Source organism: Oncorhynchus masou, chromosome 28, assembly GCF_036934945.1.
Source record: "Oncorhynchus masou masou isolate Uvic2021 chromosome 28, UVic_Omas_1.1, whole genome shotgun sequence".
Lineage (NCBI taxonomy): Eukaryota > Metazoa > Chordata > Actinopteri > Salmoniformes > Salmonidae > Oncorhynchus > Oncorhynchus masou.
Window position 1 is genome coordinate 80,917,699 of NC_088239.1, and position 17,489 is coordinate 80,935,187.

The 17,489-nt window shown below is 42.7% G+C and overlaps 1 protein-coding gene across 1 annotated transcript in view; it reads right to left on the reverse strand.

Moving 5' to 3' along the window:
- Window positions 1–2,869: 2,869 nt before the first annotated feature.
- LOC135517071 (A disintegrin and metalloproteinase with thrombospondin motifs 19-like) overlaps window positions 2,870–17,489 on the reverse strand; it is a 123,342-nt gene continuing 108,722 nt past the window's right edge. The window contains exons 21-22 of the mRNA XM_064941092.1: window positions 13,094–13,271; window positions 2,870–7,080 (exon numbers count right to left, since the gene is read on the reverse strand). Of these exons, the coding sequence (XP_064797164.1) occupies window positions 6,929–7,080; window positions 13,094–13,271 (330 nt within the window). The 3' untranslated portion in view covers window positions 2,870–6,928. The remainder of the gene's footprint in view (window positions 7,081–13,093; window positions 13,272–17,489) is intronic.

Sequence of the window (17,489 nt, forward strand, 5' to 3'; positions counted from 1 at the left end):
CGTAGGTCCTCTTTTGCCCGGAGCTCTACAGGAGCTGAGACGTGTTCAACCAGGTCTACGTTCACACAGTTTGCCTTGTTGAACGCAATTCTGGTCCGTACACACGAGGCTACACACGGTGCCTCCATCACGATCAGGAATTATTGATGAGCCTCTATTTATGAGCAGGTGTCTTTTGCAGGGTTGTGTGTGTAACCCAACCTGACCTCTTGTGATGGGAACTAACCAACGGTGCCAGGCAGCAGGGTGACATGGTGGAGTCATACCCCAGGTAACAGACACCTGTACACCTAAGTATTGTCTAATGCTAGGCTAATACAATGCTCTATTGTGTGATATTTATATAAGTAAGTGTTTCCCAAACCTCTACATTTAGTTGATCTATTCCAATAGGAGCACAGCTGATTTACTGATCGAACTGATCAACATTTATCAAGCCCTTGATTAGGCTGTAACTAGTACAGTACTGGGAAATTGCTATAAGTATCATAGGCTATGCAATTCAATGCAAGATTTGTACAATGTAAGACTGAGAAGTAAGAAGTAATAAACTGTAGTAGTCTTATTAAATCCACAGCAGTTATAATAATAATAATATTTATAGAGCTGTTATCTTCTGAATAAACTCTTAAAGACCTAGTCATATTTTACATCATTAGCAGTCAATATTAATCGTCACCTTATTTCAGTCTCATCTGAAAGTTGTAAATTCTTGGTTATCTTCACGAACCCTGGTGAACAAGTTGAATCAGCAATACAAAATTGGGTTTAATTATTTATTTACTAAATACCTAACTAATCACACAGAATTACATATACACAGAATGAATCATACCCTGATTACGAATTATGTCATAAAGGAAAACTTCCCTAGCGGCCGGAACAGATATGACAGCTGATTAAACTGGTTGGGTTTGAGTGAAAGAGCGGGAAGACAAAGGGAGAAGCGATGTGTCTATCGGGCCGTAGGCAGGAACTCTATTGTAAATACAGTATCTTATGCATTCTAAATTACCGCCCATTTGGAAAAGGAAAATGCAATAAATATTTACTCTGAGCTGCGCTTCGATAGGTTGGTGGTAGATGGATGGCCGTGTTGCCCAACAGAGACCTTTGTCCTTTGTCTCTGTTGGTGAACGGTAAACGTTGTAGTGTCGTCATTGGGTGGTAGACGGGATACTCTATCTGTCCTTTCCTAGCCCACTTTTTAAGCTGTTGTTGCTAACTCAACGGCTAGGAGGTATCACTTCTGTAGTGAATAAGAGTTCAAAGTTCATACCATTCGCAACCAAAGCTCAAGCTGAGGTTGGCTTCGTTCTGTAGTTATTATCTGAACCATTATTTTTATTTTTGAGATTTTACCCCCTTTTCTCCCCAATTTCATGGTATCCAATTGTTAGTAATTACTATCTTGTCTCATCACTACAATTCCCATTCGGCTCGGGAGAGATGAAGGTCGAAAGCCATGTGTCCTCCACAACACAACACAACACAACACAACCAAGCCGCACTGCTTCTTAACACAGCGCACATCCAACCCGGAAGCCAGCCACACCAATGTGTCGGAGGAAACACCGTGCACTTGGCGACCTTGGTTAGCGTGCACTGCGCCCGGCCCGCCACAGGAGTCGCTGGTGCGCGATGAGACAACGATATCCCTACCGGCCAAGCCCTCCCTAACACGGGGACGACGCTAGGCCAATTGTGCGTTGCCCTACGGACCTCCCGGTCGCGGCCAGCTGCGACAGAGCCTGGGCGAAAACCCAGAGTCTCTGGTGGCACAGCTAGCGCTGTGCCCTAGACCACTGCTCCAACCGGGAGGCCCTATCTGAACCATTCTGACATCGGATCGTCATCCTAATGTACCTGGAACAGTTGACATATTAGTCCTTTTAACGTATGGACCGTCATCCTCACATCCTCGGAACAGGAGGTTACATTTTCGACAAGGCTTTATATAGTGGAGGGAGAAGGGTGTTTTTTCATAGTTTTATAACCTATGTCTCTTCACAGGGGCCACTGATTGAGCAGAGCCCTAACCTTATGAAAACCCACATCTCTCATTTGGAAGCTAAAATTACATTTCATCTTTTCACCAATAATGTTATATTCAAACATTTAAATTGCCCAACAATTCCATGTGAATCTGATAACTCTAATGTGTAGACTTTCAAATGTAGAGTTTGTCATCCTATCATTGATGAGAATGTCTCAGATGACAACCGAACTGACATCATATTCATTAAGTACCAACCCATATGTTCAACTGGTCGGACTACCAAAATATGGTTCATTCCCCCCCCACCTTCTGATGTTCCCAGAATCTCTATGTTAACCAAGGGATTTTCAAATGTCACATCAGTAGGGTAGAGAGAGGAAAAAGGGGGAAGAGGTGTTTATGACTGTCATAAACCTACCCCCAGGACAACTGTCATGACACAAAGTTTCACCATTTGAAGCAGAATAAATTAAAGGTTTGTGCGATAGTTTATAGCCCTGATAGCAGTCGACTGCTGGACAAATCTTGCACCTCAATGTCGAACAAGGTCTGGCTTTATCATGGTAATTATCTGGTTTAGGCAACCAGACCGGGATCAAAATTCCAAGTGGTATCTGGTAAACTGTAACCTTGTATAAATGGGCCTGAATTTGAGACAAATTAAAAATAAGTCAGGAATCTGTATAGTTCATTGTGTTCATTGACAGGCCTGATCTAGGAGCAACAATCAGTGGCCCGTTATGGCTCAGTTGGTAAAGCATGAGGCTTACAATTTGTATTTATTTATATAGTTGTTTTGAGGACAACTTTTAGCCTTCAAGCAAAATCCAAGGAATACAATGTGACATGAAAACCATAGGAACAAACAAATAATGGAGAATCTATTTTATTATTTTCTCAGGAACATGATATGCAGGCAGTTTTTTCTCCTACACAACCGCAAGACATTACGAGACAACGTGACACACAGGTATGTAGGAAGCCATTAAAAAATGAGACGGCCTTACAGTGCTATAAAATGTCAATTTTAATTCAATTCAACGACACTCAACTTCAACTTGTTTTCAGCCAATGACAGAAGGTGTAAACCAAGCAGTATTTTTTTGCACCATGTGACGCCTAGACTGAGGGCTCATGGGAACCAGAGTAGGGTGAAGTTGCCCCTAGACGCTGATCTAGGGTCCTAGAACAGTACCTAGGGGATACTTCACCCCGGAGCCAACCCATACCAGTGCAGCAGTACTTCAGTGTAAACATGTACAGTGTTTCTTAGTTCTACATTATCTCTATTCAAGTAGAGGGCCGTGGAGTGATACACTAGAAACGGTCATCGTTGTGTGAATAGGATGTACAGCAGATTGTTCTAGTGAAGCAGCTTGCTGTTCAGATGTTGTCGTTCTCACATTGACTTTAACATACAAGACAGCCGTGGGCTCATCCTGGTGTACACAACCAAGGTCGGCCATACTGTACTAACTATTTGACGGAAATATGGATGATAGTTTACTATATGACTAAATAATGTCCCTTTAGTGATTTTGAAACACATTTTGAAATATCGATACAGATCATGTGATTTAAAATGGAGGATAATTTCCCTTTAGAAACCCTCCTGAAGACACTTAGATCCAAATCCTAACTTGGAGAGATCTGTGCGCGTAACTGGGATGCATTCAGTTCGATTCAACGTTTGCTACTGAATTCCATTTCCCCCCAAGGGATGCACAGCGTTCCCGTAACAGCCTTTGAGGTATGTTTGCTCCCGTTTGATGGGTGTGGGCTGATCAATATGGGTGTGGCCTGATCAATATGGGTGTGGCCTGATCAATATGGGTGTGAACTGATCAATATGGGTGTGGCCTGATCAATATGGGTGTGGGCTGATCAATATGGGTGTGGGCTGATCAATATGGGTGTGGCCTGATCAATATGGGTGTGGCCTGATCAATATGGGTGTGGGCCGGTCAATATGGGTGTGGCCTGATCAATATGGGTGTGGCCTGATCAATATGGGTGTGGCCTGATCTATATGGGTGTGGCCTGATCGATATGGGTGCGGCCTGATCAATATGGGTGTAGCCTGATCAATATAAGTGTGGGCCGGTCAATATGTGTGTGACCATTTTAAATCGCAAAACTCGTGCAGCACACCACACACACCGTACAATCTCACAAGACGCAGGACAAACCTGACACCGCAATGTCGAGCAAGGTCTGGCCTTATCATGGAAAAGATCTGGTTTAGGCAGCACACACACCATACACTATTCTTCAACTGGTCGTTCAGTACAGTACCATTTCCGTTGAATTAAACGTTGAAGACCACTATGTGACGTACTGAACACACCCCTGATGTCAATGTCAGATTTGACGGAAAAGATTTGTGTCCTCAAGCTTTCCACACATTTGTTTCAGTCCCAACAGATCCTAAGGCCAGCACTATTGTTAACATATGCATAGACATAGATTCATTCAGTAAATGTTACAATAAGGTATTTTCTCCAACTTTAAGCAAGCCTCGGCTATTTGGCAACACTTTATGTTTAAGCCTAGATCCCCAAAAGTTCACTCAAGTACACTAATTAGCACCACATAAACAGCACATTAATAATAAGAATATATTTTGCTGTCGTTACTAGAAGTATCATCAATTATCCAAATCCTTCCAAAGCCACATCGTTGCTTACAGTGTTCGACATTAAGCCAAACATGTACAAAGCAAATGAAGAGCTGAAAGTCCTATAACATCATATCACTCAAACGTAAGAGTCTTCGCAGCTGTAATGCTTTCAGTATTGCTTCTAAATGGACAGTATTGTGAATTCTGTTTGAGATAGATTAAACATACAGTACCATTTGTGTCTCTAAACACATTTTTTGCTGAACGTTGACGAAGGACAAGAACGTCATTGTAATTACTCACGGCTGGAAGCCAAAGTCTCAGCAGTGGCTCTACCAAGCAGATAGCATGAAGTTCACCAATGCTGAAATAGATAGAAATGTTTGTGCTGGGCTAAAGAAGGAAACTTGAGAGGAAAAAAAACAGAAAGTCCAACACACTTATAATGCTCCCAAATAACACCTTTTTATCAGACAACGTTTCCATCCACAAGGATCTTCGTCGGGCCGTTTTGTCTGGTTGTTTTGACCTGATGAAGATCCTTACAGATGGAAATGTTGTCCGATAAACAGTGGTACCTGGGAGCATAAACAGTGTGCGGGATATTCTGTTTTTTTTTTGGAAGAAACTGATAGGAAACCAGTAGACCTAGGTCCGATGGTACGCTTAATGAAGTTTGTAGTTTGCACCTTTGGCACTATTGCATTGGTTACATTATACGGGGTTAACTAAATTAATGGAAACTACAAGTGGTATACCTTGATGGATTTTGCCTGATTTTCAATGTGATATTAATGAAGATAAAATCAGAAAAAATACAGTATGGAAAATGGTAAGACATTTACAAAATATTAGCATGAATTAACATTATTAAAAACAAAAACTTCTCCAAAAACACCAAAGAGTTGGATCCTTATGTAGATCTACAGTATATCAGCTCAACGGATCCCAGGTGAAGGCTGGTCAACAATTACACCCTCAGAAGAGATGTGCTTAGACCGACTCAATACCAATAACATGACATACCATAGTATTGACTCAATACCAATAACATGACCATAGTATCGACTCAAAACCAATAACATGACATACCATAGTATTGACTCAATACCAATAACATGACCATAGTATCGACTCAATACCAATAACATGACATACCATAGTATTGACTCAATACCAATAACATGACCATAGTATCGATTCAAAACCAATAACATGACATACCATAGTATTGACTCAATACCAATAACATGACCATAGTATCGACTCAAAACCAATAACATGACATACCATAGTATTGACTCAATACCAATAACATGACCATATTATCGACTCAAAACCAATAACATGACATATTATCGATTCAACCTCAATAACATGACCATAGTATCGACTCAATACCAATAACATGACATAATATGGACTCAATACCAATAACATGACATAGTATCGCTTCAACCTCAATAACATGACTATAGTATCGACTCAATACCAATAAGATTACCACAGTATCGACTCAATACCAATAACATTCCCATAGTATCGACTCAATACCAAAAAGATGGCAATAGCATGGACTCAATACCAGTAACATGAGCATAATATCGACTCAATACCAATAACATTACCATAGTATGGACTCAATACCAAAAAGATGGCAATAGCATGGACTCAATACCAGTAACATGAGCATAGTATCGACTACATACCAATAACTTGAGCATAATATCGACTCAATACCAATAACATGACATAGTATCGATTCAACCTCAATAACATGACCATAGTATCGACTCAATACCAATAACATGACATAGTATCGACTCAATACCAATAAGATTACCATAGTATTGACTCAATACCAATAACATGACATAGTATCGACTCAATACCAATAACATGACATAGTATCGACTCAATACCAATAACATGACATAGTATCGACACAATACCAATAACATGACATGGTATGGACTCAATACCAATAACATGACATGGTATGGACTCAATACCATTAACATGACATGGTATGGACTCAATACCAATAACATGACATGGTATGGACTCAATACCAATAACATGACATGGTATGGACTCAATACCAATAACATGACATGGTATGGACTCAATACCAATAACACAACAAACTAATCACACATTTACAGTGCTTATAATCTACAGCTGGTTAGGTTGAAACAGGTGTGTTCTGTCCATCCCACGTGTTGGAATAAGTGCACTTGATATACATAAATAGGATATGACACCTAAGTTCGCCCCTGGAAGGAGGGGGCGAGGGGGTGAGGGGAGGGTCAACTCCTCTGCTGCATCTTCTGTGCGTAAAAGTCCCGGCAAGTTTCACAGCAGCGTTGATACCAGCGCATGTCTTGGCAGAGGTTCTTCTCGCGGATGACTTTGCAGTAAACCGGCCACTGGTCCCGTAAACACTTAAACGTCAGGGCAGCTACAGAGGATGAAAGGAGAGATTCAGTTTGACAAAGTGCACAGTTTCCTAATCCTGGTCCTGGAGATCCAAAAGGGTGAACATTTTTGTTCCAGCCTAGCAGTAACCCACTTGATTCAACTCATCATCAAGCCTGTGATTGGTTGAACTGGGTGTGTTAGTGCAGAGGACCAGGATTAGGAAACATCCATGTACTGTAACACTGAATAACAGATGAACATGGCTTTTTATCAAATGGTTATTCCAGTACATCACCAATAGGTGGCAGTATTACACACATTTCACATTTACTTTTCTTTGTACTGATTCAACTTTGCATTCATTGGAGATTCAATAAAAAAATATATATATATATATCGTGTAAAACAGAGATTACATTGAAAGTCCAGTTGCCACATTGTACTTTCAGGGCTGTCAAAAATAATGGGTATTATAGTAGAAAATGATTAGCCACACCTAAAACACACAATGACTAAATGATGACTGCAGAAGCAGATTGTTGCTGATTATTGCACATTCCCACAGACTCAAGCAGTCCTATATTGTCCAAAAGCTTCCAAATAGTCTATTTCATCATAGGTCTGACTTATAGTCTCTCTCTCTCTCTCTCTCTCTCACTCAATTCAATTCAATGGGCTTTATTGGCATGGGTAACATGTGTTAACATTGCCAAAGCAAGTAAGGTAGATAATATATAAAGTGAAATAAACAATAAAAATCTCTCTCTCTATATATATATATATATCTCTATTTCTCTCTCTATATCTCTCTCTCTATATATATCTCTATCTCTCTCTCTATCTCTCTCTCTCTCTCTCTCTATATATATATATATCTCTCTCTATCTCTCTCTCTATCTCTCTCTCTATCTCTATCTCTCTCTCTCTCGCACCTCAGTAAAATCTGTCCTCAAATACTCAGTCCATTAACACTAACACCCGTTAGAGCAGAGTTCTCAAGAGGACGCAAGGTCACGAGGAAAACCTTGCTTCATTTGTGTTTCGGGGCTGCTGTGCTGGGTAGGGGAGTCGGCACTCTGCAACACACACTTCTCTGTCACCTTATCAACAAAACATTATATTATGACCGTTCCATTTGCATCGGCAGCCTTCTGAATAAACTCAGATCTCGGGGGCATAGACACTGTGTTGACATATTTTCTTGAAGTGAACAGGCCTTGGTAATGAAGCCAGGAGTTGTAAACATCCCTCTTTGCCAATGAGACGTTGCGATGGGACCACCAACACGGGTTGCTTCCCAAATGGCATTCTATCCCCTATGTAGTGCACTACTTTTGACCAGGGCTCATGGGGTAGTGCACTAAATAGGGAATAGGGTACCGTTTGGGACTGCCACGGTCTCTATTTACCTCGGGACGTTCCAGAGGCAGCTAGAGAGGGCTGCCACTTCTTGGATACGTCTCAAATGGGACCCTATTCCCTAGTGCACTACTTTTGACCAGAACCCTATGGGCCCTGGTCAAAAGTAGTGCACTACATAGGGTATAGGGTGAGACGTAACCCTTCTCTTGATGGCGTTCTGCTGTTTTTGAGATGGCGTAAAGTCTCCACCAAGGCAAACACAACGGAACACAACACCCGTGGCTGGGGTGGGATTAGTGGGAACGCCATGGCGACAGACAGTAAAACAACTCACACCTCTTCATTCTTCTGCCTCCTGACATCTGAGTCATCCTTTTGGCTTCATGGGAAAAGTCTGAGTCATCTTTTTGTCTTCATGGGAAATTCAACTGCTAAGTCTAGTTTGCCGCTGCGCGGCTGAGCCCATTGTTATTGATACACAGTAGTAGAGGTGTAACAGTGTTTTTATTAGTGGTACGGGTATAGTACACACATAGTATACACATAGTATACACATAGTATACACATAGTATACACATGGCATACACATGGCATACACCGTTCAATTAAATGCTTTACTTGCAGGTTCCTTCTGGACAATGCAACAACAATAAGAAACAATAGTAATACCATATTTTTTATGTTTTATTTAAAATAAGAATATAAACAAAGTAAATGACTCAGTAGAATGTTTTTTTTTAGCATTGTAGATAAAAAATTGTCTTTACCAACCACTGGAGGACCTTACTGGTCGTGGACAGAGAAATTATTGTATCAGGCTGTGATGCAACCGGTCAGGACACTCTCAATGGTGCAGGGGTAGTATTTGGAGAGGACCCGGGGCGGCATGCTGAATTTCTTCAGCCGACTTAGGAAGTAGAGACGCTGTTGAGCCCTCTTGACGAGTGGTGGTGTTGTTGGTCCATGTTAAGTCCTCTGTGATGTGGACGCCGTGGAACTTAAAACTGCTGACTCTCTCTACTGCAGTCCTATGGATCCCCCCCACCTCTGCTTCCTGAAGTCAACAAACTCCTTTGTTTTTCTGACGTTGAGGGAGAGGTCATTGTCCTGGCATCACAATGCCAGTTCACTTACCACCTCCCCATTGGCTGACTCGTCTTGGTTGGTTATCAGGCCTACAACCGTGGTGTCGTCAGCAAACGTGATGATGGAGTTAGTGTCAGAGAGTACAGCAGAGGACTGAGGACACACCCCTGGGTGGCCCCTGTGTTAAGAGATTGTTCTGGAGGAGGTGGCGTTGCCAATCCTCACAGCCTGTAGTCGGCCCATCAGGAAGTCCAAGATCCAGTTGCAGAGGGTGCTGTACAGAACATGACCAGCCTCTCGAAGCACTTCACGATTACCGGGGCGATCGTCAATTGAGCATGTCACCTTCTTTTAAAGGTAAACTATAAACTATAAACTAACCATAGTCTGTAGTCTTTGGCACTGGGACTATGATGGTGTCCTTGAAGCAAGTGGTGTACAGCCCGGGACAGGGATAGGTTTCAGATGTCTGAAAAGACGCCCACCCGCTGGTCAACACACACTCTGAGGACGTGGCCAGGGATGCCATCTGGGCCGGTGGCTTTGTGAGTATTCACTCTTTTAAGAGTTTTTCCTCACGTCAGCCTCGGAGAGTGAAAGCACCTGGTCATCCGGAACAGCGAGAGTCCTCCTGAATGGCTCGGTATTGTCTACCTTTGTAGTCTGTCATAGTCTGTAGTCATTACTACATGCATGTCTGATCCCTTATTGATGTCAAAATATTTAAGTGCCTTTGAACAGGGTATGGTAATAGGTGCCAGGTGCACTGGTTTGTGTTAAGAACTGCAACGCTGCTGGGTTTTTCATGCTCAATAGTTTCCTGTGTGTATCAAGGATGATCTACCACCCAAAGGTCATCCAGCCAACTTGACAACTGTGGGAAGCATTGTAGTCGACATGGGCCAGCATCCCTGTGGAACGATTTCGACAACTTAGAGTCCATGCTTCATGAAATTGAGGCTGTTCTGAGGGGGGAGGTGTCTTAAAGTAATGATGGACTGTCATTTCTCTTTGCTTATTTGAGCTGTCCTTGCCATAATATGGACTTGGTATACCACCCCTACCTTGTCACAACACAACTGATTGGCTCAAATGCATTAAGAAGGAAAGAAATTCCACAAATTAACTTTTAACAAGGCACATCTGTTAATTGAAATGCATTCCAGGTGACTACCTCATGAAGCTGGTTGAGAGAATGTCAAGAGTGTGCAAAGCTGTCATCAAGGCAAAAAGTGGCTCTGTAAAATCTCAAATAGAAAATATATTTTGATTTGTTTAACACTTTCTTTGGTTACTACATGATTCTATATGAGTTATTTCATAGTTTTGATGTCTTCACTATTATTCTACAAAGAGAAAACCCTTGAATGAGTAGGTGTGTCCACACTTTTGACTGGTACTGTATTCCTATCATTATTCTCAAAACAGCATTGAGTCTGCCTCCTCTGTCCAGCACTTCACTATTCTGTGTTGATGGTTCCCTCTTGAGTTGCTGCTTGTAGGCGGGGAGTAGGAACAGAGGGACGTTATCTGATTGTATGCAACAACAGTGATAGCATTAGATGCTACTGACTGCATGGTAATATGTATGTCAGTGGTATTGGTCCTATATCTATGTGGCTTGTGGGCTAGCCTTTTGTCTAAGCATGTTTTTTGATAGTATTTTTGTTTTATTTTATACTTTGTAGCCCTTATCTCACATTGAACAGACTATTGAGCAGACAATTGTCTGTTTTTTTTTCCTTCGGTCTCTATTGTATCTCTATTATACAGATTCAATTGATCCAGCATTGTACTCCAACAGATGTATGTCTGTTCTAAATACAATGGGATAAACAGGAAATATGTCAAAAATGAATGGGAGTGAAAAAAAAATGAATGCGAGAGGCTTGAGGCACAAACGTTCATACTTCCCAGATTCCTGGAGGAGCTTAGCATTACCAGCTGTGAAGGTTTTAGGAGGGAGGGGGCAGAGCTGCTACCCTGGTGCGTACCACAGACACCCCTCCCTCCAGCTGCATCTCTGCTCGGGACGGGAACGTGAGCCGGCGTACACAAATTACAAACATCATGCCATATATCCTCCCGGCCTCAGCCCAACCTCAACCTCAGCAGCCCCAGGCTCAACCTCGGCAGCCTCCTTCTCAACCTCAGCAGAATCAGCCTCAGCCCCAGAATCAGCCTCAGCCCCAGAATCAGCCTCAGCAGAATCAGCCTCAGCAGAATCAGCCTCAGCAGAATCAGCCCCAGCTTCAGTAACTCTTCCCCAGCTGCAATTTATGATAAACTATGCGCACTCTTCCCAGAAGGCTTAACATTTTCGAACGTCGTCATCTGGTACCATCCAGCCCCTAAAAACAGGGTCTGCGTCCTAAATGGCACCCTATTCCCTATGTAGTGCACTACTTTTGACCAGAGCCCTATTCCCTATTTAGTTCACTATTTTTGACCAGGGCCCATAGGGACACACACAGGGACGAGTGGGCAGAAGAGTTGGTGGAACGTGTAAACTGTGAAATTCACTGCAGGCTTTAAAAATACATTTAAAAAAAATAAAAAATGGCACTTGTGTCTGGGGTCAACGGAGGTCGTTGAGTGGTGTGTCTGGCATGCTCGTGAATAGGCGGTATTATACAACACAGCATAATCCCACAGCTTGAAGCCGCACATAATATTTTTAATGAAGTCATCAAAACATGGCACATTTAGATTGCCGGGGAAGTGATGGGCCAAACTTTCCACATCAACGCTCGCCAATTAATGGGTTTTGAACTGACTCGGGAATGAGCTCGAGATACTTTGAGGATACTTTTTTGGAAACCCTACACAGCGCGATGTCTGTCAGAGAGCCCGTTGTGCGTGAGACAGATGATGTATCTAATGGATTCGTACCATACTCAAATAATGAGACAGAACAACCCTTGGGAACCTTCGATGAACTTGGGAAGCTATGATAGGTAAGGGGACTGGAATGGTGATACAAGCTGCGTCTGGGTAACAGTTATTGTAAGTAGTAGAAACAACAGGACTTCATTATTATTAGGTTATTATATTAATCTATAGATGAATTATTATCAGGATCAATCCACATCACAGAGGACTTAACATGGACCAACAACACCACCACTTGTCAAGAGGGCTCAACAGCGTCTCTACTTCCTAAGTCGGCTGAAGAAATTCAGCATGCGGCCCCGGGTCCTCTCCAAATACTACCCCTGCACCATTAAGAGTGTCCTAACCGGATGCATCACAGCCTGGTACAATAATTTCTCTGTCCACGACCAGTAAGGTCCTCCAGTGGTTGGTGAAGAATGCTAAAAAATATACATTACATTCTGGCTCTGAATATAGAGCTCAGCTCTTGTCTTTTCTCAGCGTGTCTTAAACCCATGCAAGCATCAAGTGAGTTCTGGCCTTCTTTGATATTCAATCTATTTTAACTTTAAGAATAAACTGTGTTGATAAAACCCGACTCTGAAAAGAAAGGGCAATTGTCCAATTCATTTTCTGAATAACATTTCTGAACTGAATTGGAATGGATCCCTACCCTGTTAAACATGAACTCGGGAGGTGGTGACCGTGATGACAAGATGCATGATACTCACCCAGGCGTGGTGAGGTGATGGTGTTGACGTTGATCCTCTCGTTGCACGCCTGCTGCTGACATGGCCGGTACGCCGCCGGCTTCTCCGACGAGAAGCACTCGTTGCCATGGCGCCCGGTGATCTTGTGCATGCACTGGATAACCCGGGACTGCATGCTTTTGCCACAGGTGACCGAGCACTATCAACACCGTAACACACAGCAGAAGATTATGTCAGTGGACATAATGTCAAATACAATGCAAAATATAATAATAATAATATATTTACTTTTTGTTATGAGCTCATACTGATGGGTTAGGAACTCCCCTCACCTGGTTGTCTAGGGCTTAAATTATGAGTTAGGAACCTCCCTCACCTGGTTGTCTAGGTCTTAAATGATGAGTTAGGAACTCCCCTCACCTGGTTGTCTAGGTCTTAAATGATGAGTTAGGAACTCCCCTCACCTGGTTGTCTAGGTCTTAAATGATGAGTTAGGAACTCCCCTCACCTGGTTGTCTAGGTCTTAAATGATGAGTTAGGAACTCCCCTCACCTGGTTGTCTAGGTCTTAAATGATGAGTTAGGAACCTCCCTCACCTGGTTGTCTAGGTCTTAAATGATGAGTTAGGAACCTCCCTCACCTGGTTGTCTAGGTCTTAATTGATGAGTTAGGAACTCCCCTCACCTGGTTGTCTAGGTCTTAATTGATGAGTTAGGAACTCCCCTCACCTGGTTGTCTAGGTCTTAATTGATGAGTTAGGAACTCCCCTCACCTGGTTGTCTAGGTCTTAAATGATGAGTTAGGAACTCCCCTCACCTGGTTGTCTAGGTCTTAAATGGACACATATTGAAAGGAAATGACAGCAGACACTCCTGCTTTTCATGGAATTGAGTTTGACCATGATATGATATCCGTTTGATTACGAAAGCATAGGACTTTTGTGTCCCCTACCACAGCCCCTGGTCAGTGCCCCGGTATGTGGCTGTATGTATGAGTGATCCATATAATGAGCTTGCATCACTCACTTGGGCCAAGCCAAAAAAGTCTCTGAGGTAAAAGACCTGCCAAGGCATGAGTGGAACACCGGCTTCAGCGATTGGCTGTGGCCAGTTCGAGCTGTTTCCGTGGTCGACTGCTGTTCGCCAAAACACAGAGAGACTCAGGCCTAAATATGTCCAACCCGGCAGAGACAGAGTGAATTTATACAGGAGGCGCTGCGATGAATAGTGGCAGAGCCAGATTAATATAGTCTTGTAATCCCTTCTCCAATGCCTTTTTAAAAAACAGCTTTCTAGACATTCAAAGAAGTGGGGGTTGGGGAGATGGAGTCCGTCCGCTTTCAACTCAAGGTTTTTCGACATGAGCTGACTTCGTAATGCATTTATGTGGAGGTTAGTGTTTAAATAACAGACAGCTGTTGTGACTAGAACAGCATGTTGGGGATCAGGCATGTCTGGACGGGGCGAGCGGGGAGAGAACAGCCTCGGCGGCGCTCCTATTCACCCGATACATTAGTCTGCTTTAGCCATACCGAGGCTCGGGAAGATGGCAAATACATCTCAGGGTTTGGCAGTGATATGACAGAGCACTCTCCATGACAATTTGTAGATTTCCAGATTTCCACACACAGAGAGAGAGAGAGAGAGAGAGAGAGAGAGAGAGAGAGAGAGAGAGAGAGAGAGAGAGAGAGAGAGAGAGAGAGAGAGACAGACAGACAGACAGACAGACAGACAGACAGACAGACAGACAGACAGACAGACAGACAGACAGACAGACAGACAGACAGACAGACAGACAGGGAATACAACAATGCAACATACAGGAAATAATCAAATACCCTTTTCAAAAAGTAAGTAAGTAAAAGTAAGTAAGCCCATGTACTTCTATAAGGATAGATCTAGTTAAAACAATGTTATAGGTGTGATTGAGTTCATTCCCATGTATTTACTGTACATGGCCCGTGAACATGTTATAACGACTATGTAAAGTAATCTAGGGGTATTTTTATTAGCATTACCACAAATGATGTGGTTTATAGTCACATATGAAGGGATTTGTGGTTCTGCAAGCCACAGAGTCGAAGCAAATAAGAGAAAAAAAATAGTTACTTGAAAACAAAGCGTCCGTTCCCAGTTCTCACAACCTCAGCCCTTTGACCATCCCATTGGAACAAGGTTCACAAAGGGACGGGCCGTCTGAGTCAACTGTTAACACAGTGGAAATGTGGATTATTAGTAGGGTTGCAAAGGGTAGGAAACTTCCCGGTACATTTTCCATGGGAAATTATGCCCGGGAATTTGGGGAATTTTGCTTAATTAAATTCATCAAAAAAGTTAGCTGACAGTTAACCTTTTCTGTGGGATACACACAAGGCAATTCTAGGTCTTGTGGCATATTTTGGTTAAACTATCCCCAATTTAATGGAATTGTAACCCTCTGTATCCACAGTGCATTCTTCCATCACATGTACAGCTGATTCTCAAGATCTTGCACACTAATGACATGCTATTGAGCCCACACTACTACACTGTCTGAGCCAGGGACGAGATGCTTTCTGGTAAGTTTTGATTACAGTGCTGGGTGGGGTGAATATATTTTATATGACATACAGATTTTTTTGTTAGCTAGTAAATAATAGCCTACAACAAAGTGTGTTTAAATAATTTCTAACTTATTAACAATTTCTGGTAGTTCGTTTTTGCTACCATGTGGGTTTTAGCTTGCTTGAGCCTGTTAACTGAGGAGTGTTAATTCACCTGTTTCCATACACGTTTAATTTTAAAACATGTATCTTACAAAGGAGCTGTTTAATCAAACTGCTTAACCATTTATATGTACATGGAATTATATTTTTCTAATCTTTACAGGAAAATGCCACGGGCACTATCTGATGTGTGGAGACATTTCACTGCAGCTAATGTAGAAGGAGAAGCTGTGTACATTTGCAAATACTGTGCCAAATCATATGTGAAGAATGCAACAAAGATGCAGAATCATCTGGCCAAGTGCATAAAGTTCCCTTAGCGCTCACAACTAGCAACCTCTGACAAAAGTCCCTCTACTTCTATTCAAGGTGAAAATTAAGAATCAGACACCTTATCGATAGCAACAGCTCATGGTCCTCTTGGAATCACAAGTTTTTTTTGACTCAATTGAGGAATGCAGTCAGAGAATAATTAACTACATTATCTCCACCCCTCAAGCAGTATTCTACAAGAGCACAGATACAAGGGACAATAGACACACCGGTCTCTACATTGCAGATGAGCTGAAGGCAGTCATCAATGACCTTGGACCACATAAGGTATTTGCAATGGTGACAGATAATGCTGTGAACATGAAGGCTGCTTGGTCTGAAGTGGAGGAGTCCTGCCCTCACATCACACCCATTGGCTGTGCTGCTCATGCATTGAATCTGCACCTCAAGGACATCATGGCACTGAAAACAATAGATACATGTATGTGAATGGTCTTCAAGTTATAGCCACAATTTACCTCACCAAGCAAAGTGAGAAGAATAAGAGCACCACATTGAAGCTGCCCAGCAACACCCGTTGGCGTGGTGTTGTCATCATGTTTGACAGTCTCCTGGAGAGGAAGGAGTCTCTCCAAGAAATGGCCATATCACTGTCTGCCGATATGGACAGGCCCGTCAAGAGGATCCTCCTGGATGATGTCTTTTGGGAGAGAGTGATAAGCAGCCTGGAACTCCTGAAACCTATAGCAGTAGCCATTGCACAGATTGAGGGAGACAATGCCATCCTGTCTGATGTTCAGACTCTGCATGCAGATATAAGAGAAGAAATCCATACTGCCCTGCCCACTTCACTGTTGCTCTATGCAGAGGAAACTGCGGTTCTGAAATACATCAAAAAGCATGAAGACTTCTGCCTGAAGCCCAATCACTCCGCAGCGTACATGTTGGACTCCAAATATGCTGGCAAGAGCATCCTGTCTGGTGCAGAGATCAACAAGGCCTATGGTGTCATCACTACCGTGTCTCTCCACCTTGGCCTGGATGAGGGCAAGGTTCTTGGCAGTCTGGCGAAATACACTTCCATGCAAGGGCTTTGGATTGGAGATGCAATATGGCAGTCGTGCCAACATTTCTCATCAGCCAACTGGTGGAAGGGACTTTGTGGATCTGAGGCTCTTTCCCCTGTTGCCTTCATCATCCTCCAAATCCCACCAACATCAGCCGCCTCAGAGCGCAACTGGTCCTTGTTTGGGAACACACACACCAAAGCATGCAACAGGCTGACCAATACAAGGGTTGAAAAATTGGTGACCATCCGGGCAAATTTGAGGCTTTTTGACCCTGACAACGAGCCATCCTCAAAAGGTTGGAAAGTGACAGTGAAGATGAGGCCTCAGAGTCTAATTTTCAAGAGGTGGACATTGAGGAGGTCTATGGAAA